Raw genomic sequence first — 5,965 nt, 5'->3', positions numbered from 1 at the left:
TCCATGGAAATCTGGTTGCGAAGTGCTGAAGAGTTTCTGCAAATTTGCAATTTCCCTAATTGTGTGGGTGCAGTTGACGGGAAACATATAAGGATTGCGAAACCGGCAGGAACAGGATCGGAGTATTATAATTATAAGAAGTATTTCTCCATCGTCCTTATGGCTATTGCAGACGCCAACTGCAGGTTCCTTGCCGTGGACATCGGAGCATATGGACGGTCCAACGATTCGCAAGTTCTTAAAAACTCTCCGATGGGTCGTTGCCTTTATGGAGAGACCTACGATTTCCCGCCAGCCACACCACTGCCAGGAACAAATGACCCAGCCCTGGAATATGTTTTTGTAGGTGATGAAGCCTTTCAACTGTCGCCGCACCTACTGAAACCGTACAGTAGCCGGAACTTAAACCATACCAAGCGGGTCTTTAATTACTGGCTTACTAGAGCACGAAGAGTAGTGGAGTGTTCCTTTGGCATATTGACGGCGAAGTGGCGAGTTCTGCTGACGGCTATCAAGCTGAAAACAACAACTATAGACGAGGTAGTTAAAGCCTGTGTGGTGCTCCACAACTTTGTCCTGTCAAAGGAGCCCGTTTCTTTGGATGATGAAGAGTTGGAGACCACCTTGTGGGACTACCGCAGCAGCTCGGTTCGCTCTACAAGTTCAGTTACAAGGATGAGGGACCAGTTTGCCGATTATTTTGTCTCACCTGTCGGGCGGATCCCGTGGCAAGACATGATTGTGTAACCTGTTTCCCATGTGTAACCTGTTTCCCATGTGTTTTTTTTATGTAAAAAAAGTGTTTCAGCCCCCCCCCAAAAAAAGGCCCAAAAGCGTGGTTTTCTTGCTAGTAAAACCATTATGTTATACCTTTTACATGTCTGGTGTTTGTTTTTATTAAACCTTTTTTTATTATATTACCTTATTAAATCCACACACACACAAAGAGTAGAATTGTAATCAGAAATTTATTTTATCTCTTTTTTTTTTTTTTTGTTTTGCAAAAAAAATATATTTTTATTTTCCAACTTTTTTTTTGAAAAATTTGAACATTTTTTATAATATTATTTACATTAATAACACTTTACAAATTTTCAAAGTGTTGGGTGGAGATATGAGAGGAGGAGGGGCAGGAAGGTTGGACCACGGCGATAGGTGGGGAAACCCTACTTGTTTGGGGTGCAGTGGAAGGGGGGGTTAAACCAAGAGGCTGACCAGAGGGGGGTGGTGTTGGGGTAGGGGGAAGAGAAAAGTTGAGTAAGGAAAACATTGGGGAAGTAATTTGGTCTGGGGGCCGGGATTGTTGTGGGGACTGGGTCGGGTATTGTGACTGGGTAGGGTAGTGGGACTGGCGTGGGGTTTGGTAATGGTGCTGGTGTGGGGATTGGAGCTGGGTTTGGTAATGGTGCTGGTGTGGGTATTGGGGCTGGGTTTGGTAATGGGGGGTATGGTGTGGAAATGGGGCCTGGGGTGGAATTGGAGTGGAGGTGTGGGGAGGTGTGTGGGTCGATTCATTAATGGCCTGCAGTGCAGCATTATGGCAGGTATTCATTACCCGCATCTGTTGCTCAAAAGAAAGCTTCTCCATGCTCATGAGCATGGATTGGAAAAAAAGATTGGCCGGATCGGGACTTACAGCTGAATGCAGCCTATCCAAGCGACTGCTGGTTTCACGGCTTGTTTCACTGATGCGTGACTGCACCATGTTGAAACCAGCAGTCACTTGCTCTCCCAAAATTTTGAAAGAGCCTTGGAAGGATGCATTCAGGTGTAAGAACTCAGGAGCATAGCTCCTTTCCTGACCCCTCTGTCGCTGCCGCCACGAACCTAATGGTGGTGTCGAGGTGGCAGGATCAGAGGGGTGGGGTAAAGGGAACGCTAACTGTTCAGCATCAGATGCGAGCAATGAAGCCTGCAATAATGCTCCACTGCTTGGGGCGGATGAAGTAGAGGGGTCAGAGGAGGGGACAGAGGGGTCAGAGGAGGGGACAGAGGTGTGGGGCCTACCGACGTGGCCCTCAGTGGCGGACTCAGGAGGGATCGCTCCAGAGGGCGCAGAGGAAGATGCAGGCACCCGGTGGCTGGAGAAGGTGCTGTGAAAGAAAAAAAAAAAAAAATTAATACATTGGAATGAAAAAGCCCTGACTGAAAGCAAACTAAGTAGACAGGTTAACATGGTTATTAGTGGGCTGTAGAATACTTACACTCTGCTTAGCATGGTTCGCCTCAGGAAGGAGAGGGCCTGGCCATATTTATATTTGCTCCTCTTCCTTCCTGCAGAGCCACTCGGGGCCTTCATCTCATCGTTGAATTCCCTCTTAAAGCGATCCCTCAGTGACCGCCACCGCTTCCTAATCTTTCCAACTGTGAAGACAAGAATCAAAAGAAAAAACAAAAAATTGGTAAATGCAATACATTACAGTCAGCTCAAAACATCACTGGAAAGTGAATACTTACCTAGTTTGCTCTGCTGCTGAGGATGAAGGCTCTCCCGCCTTGGAAACAGGTTGCGACACACTTCGTCCCAGAGCCGACGGGTGACACCGGTATCAGCATGCCTGCGGTCAGCCATGTTCCACAGCGGCTCCCGCTCGCGAACCTCCTCGATGAGATTCTCAATATCAATGTCGTCATCATCATCATCATCCTCTTCTGCGGGAGCACGCTGTGAAGCCTGTGCCAAAAAAAAAAAAAGGAAAACAAACAAATTAGTACACTGAAACACTAAAGTACCAATAGAATACCCCTCCCAAAAAAAAAAAACTCACTGATGGCCGACCGCGGCGACGAGTCCGCCGACTCTGGGAGTGTCTGGGAGAGCCTTCAGCGGCAGCAGCAGGAGCAGCAGCAGCAGCAGCCTGAAATAAAGGAAACAAATTCTCAGTAATGTAGGCATATATTTTCTGTGTTTAGTTATGTATGAAAATCTGTTTTGTGTATGGTGCAGTGTGATGTGCGAAAAAACTGTTTCACCACTACTTACACTTGGTTCCTCCTCCACTAGCATCTCTCCACCCATCTCGCCCCCTTCTGACAGCTCCTCATCTGATTCAGCTTCCTGTTGAAACATAATTTATGCATGTGGTTAGACATCAAAATGTAATTTTAAAAAACCAAAAAAAAATAAACCCATTTTTTGCGTTAACTTTTACCGATACACGCTGTTGCTGTGGAGGAGGGCTGTCAGAAGAGGACATTGTTTTGTGGTCCTGGTGGGCAGCGGCTGTGGTCCTGGTGGGCAGCGGCTGTGGTCCTGGTGTTTCTGTAAGTTAAAGAGACACTTGCAATCTGCTCGACACATTGAAGTAGCAGATTGTGGGTCTTCAAAACTTACTTCTAACACTTAGCTGTGGTCCTGGTGGGCAGCGGCTGTGGTCCTGGTGGGCAGCGGCTGTGGTCCTGGTGTTTCTGTAAGTTAAAGAGACACTTGCAATCTGCTCGACACATTGAAGTAGCAGATTGTGGGTCTTCAAAACTTACTTCTAACACTTAGCTGTGGTCCTGGTGGGCAGCGGCTGTGGTCCTGGTGGGCAGCGGCTGTGGTCCTGGTGGGCAGCGGCTGTGGTCCTGGTGTTTCTGTAAGTTAAAGAGACACTTGCAATCTGCTCGACACATTGAAGTAGCAGATTGTGGGTCTTCAAAACTTACTTCTAACACTTAGCTGTGGTCCTGGTGGGCAGCGGCTGTGGTCCTGGTGGGCAGCGGCTGTGGTCCTGGTGGGCAGCGGCTGTGGTCCTGGTGTTTCTGTAAGTTAAAGAGACACTTGCAATCTGCTCGACACATTGAAGTAGCAGATTGTGGGTCTTCAAAACTTACTTCTAACACTTAGCTGTGGTCCTGGTGGGCAGCGGCTGTGGTCCTGGTGGGCAGCGGCTGTGGTCCTGGTGGGCAGCGGCTGTGGTCCTGGTGGGCAGCGGCTGTGGCTGCGGTCCTGGTTTATCTGTTAATATGTATAATGGATCTATAGTTAGACCACCCCCTGAACTAGGTAATGTTCAATGATAAACACCCTACTGAAATGATGTCAGAAATGTTCATACAGGTGAACAACAAAAACCCCCAAAAAGTTGCACGTTATACCATTCATTTCCATGTCCCAAAAAATAAAATTTTAAAATGTTAACACTATGAAAAAATATATTTGACACATTTTATTTAAAAAAAATAACCTCCCCCCCCCAAAAAAAAAAAAAAAAAACTTTACAAGTTAACCTTTATTAAAAAAATGAGCCCTCAACCAACCCTGTATTGCATGTGTAACCATTGGTACATACACCAGTTTTAAATTTACCTTTATGAAATAATACTACGGACATTTTTTTAAAACACATTTTATTATTATTATTTTTTTTCTCTCTTTTTTTAAAAATCACAATTAGGAGCTGACATGCTCTTTATTTTAAATACAAGTACTTCAACTGCTAATGGTTATAACAGTAATTAAAATAAAATCAACACTTTTATTAAATAGAAAAACCCCACACTCACACATTCAAACCACAAGCTGCAGACCGCTAGACTTTTTTAAAAAACACATCAGATTTAAAAAAAAACAAAAAAAACAACAACATTTAAACCACATGCTGCACAGACCACTATACAGTCCATACATCAGAAAAAGGCAAATAACCAATTACAGCATGGACAAATGCACATGCAATCAACAAGACGTACACAAAAAACATGCATGGTATGTTTCCACATTCCGGATCGCATCAGAATTTGGTCAGGATTTCCCATCAGTATTTGTAAGCCAAAACCAGGAGTGTAAAAATTAGGTAAAGTATAATAGGAAAACAGGCACACTTTTGATTTTATCACCCACTCCTGATTTTGGCGTACAAATACTGAAGGAAAATCCTGACCACATCCTGACGCAATCCTGCACATGGACACATACCCTCCCACATGAACAGGCATAAAATTGGCAAAGGCATAATATGGTGCAGGCACATGATACAAAATCACACAGCCGTAAAAAAAATACACACATACACATGCACGCACATAGCTTTATGCAAATACACATATGTACAACAAAGGCAGAAAGGTGAACCCAATCAGAAGACGCATACACACACACACACATACAAAAGGCTGACAATCCTTTGGCTGAAGCAGCATGTCTTCACAGTGGCTGGAATCAGGCTGCATCTGGACTCTAGCATGGCACTGGCTGGTGCAGGACGATGGCAGGCCTCAGGTTCTCTTCAGGTTTTAAGCTCTTTCTGTAGTCAGTACCTCATATACACACACAAATGCACAGGCACACAGATGCACACAAAAATTGCAATACTCACACTGGCTCTATGGTGGCTGGCTCCTGTGGCTGGAGTCCTGTGGCTGGCTCGGGTCTTGTGGCTGGCTGGGGTCCTGTGTCTGTCTCCTGTGGCTGGCTCTATGGTGGCTGGCTCCTGTGGCTGGCTGGGGTCTTGTGGCTGGCTGGGGTCCTGTGTCTGTCTCCTGTGGCTGGCTCTATGGTGGCTGGCTCCTGTGGCTGGCTGGGGTCTTGTGGCTGGCTGGGGTCTTGCTGGCAGTCTTCTCTCTGGCTCTTGCTGGCAGTCTTCTCTGGCTCTTGCTGGCATATGTGGGGTTGAAGGCCCAGGCCAGGTTTATATAGATTTGGGGGTGTCTGACCAATTGGCAACAAAATACTTCTTCTGAGCATGCTCAGTGTAAAAAAAACGTATTGCAGCGCTGCATTGCGTCGTACGACGTGTCCCGACGCATCCGTCGCTCATAGGCTTCCATTGCAGCCAACGACGTATGCCGCAGGATGCGTCGCGACACGTTTTTTAGGCGGAGACAAAAAACGTTACAATCTACGTTTTTTTGAGACGACGTGTCGCCAAATTTCGACGCATCCGTCGTAAAACGTACACGACGTATGCCAATCTGTCGCCATACGTCGCCAATACAAGTCTATGGGGAAAAAACGCATCCAGCAAAAAGTTTTGCTGGATGC

The 5,965-nt window shown here is 46.1% G+C and overlaps 1 protein-coding gene across 1 annotated transcript; it reads right to left on the bottom strand.

Annotated features, from left to right (window-relative positions):
- Positions 1-2,057: 2,057 nt before the first annotated feature.
- Positions 2,058-3,011, bottom strand: LOC143776485 (uncharacterized). Its single transcript, XM_077265920.1, has 4 exons — positions 2,984-3,011; positions 2,769-2,858; positions 2,458-2,674; positions 2,058-2,364 (listed from the first exon to the last, which is right to left on the bottom strand). Exons 1-4 carry the CDS (start codon positions 3,005-3,007, stop codon positions 2,201-2,203), a joined length of 495 nt encoding a protein of 164 aa, XP_077122035.1. The 5' UTR covers positions 3,008-3,011; the 3' UTR covers positions 2,058-2,200.
- Between the last annotated feature and the right edge of the window lie 2,954 nt (positions 3,012-5,965).

Source organism: Ranitomeya variabilis, chromosome 5 (genome assembly GCF_051348905.1).
Source record: "Ranitomeya variabilis isolate aRanVar5 chromosome 5, aRanVar5.hap1, whole genome shotgun sequence".
NCBI classification, from domain to species: Eukaryota; Metazoa; Chordata; class Amphibia; order Anura; family Dendrobatidae; genus Ranitomeya; species Ranitomeya variabilis.
This window is presented reverse-complemented; position numbering and strand designations above follow the sequence as displayed.

Excerpts from the sequence above, each read along its gene's own strand:
- LOC143776485 (XM_077265920.1), bottom strand. The coding sequence starts at position 3,007 with ATGCTAGTGGAGGAGGAACCAAGT. Across the intron at positions 2,859-2,983 it reads TAGTGGAGGAGGAACCAAGT|GCTGCTGCTGCTGCTGCTCC; the intron begins GTAAGTAGTGGT and ends CCTTTATTTCAG. Across the intron at positions 2,365-2,457 it reads TCAGCAGCAGAGCAAACTAG|TTGGAAAGATTAGGAAGCGG; the intron begins GTAAGTATTCAC and ends TTGTCTTCACAG.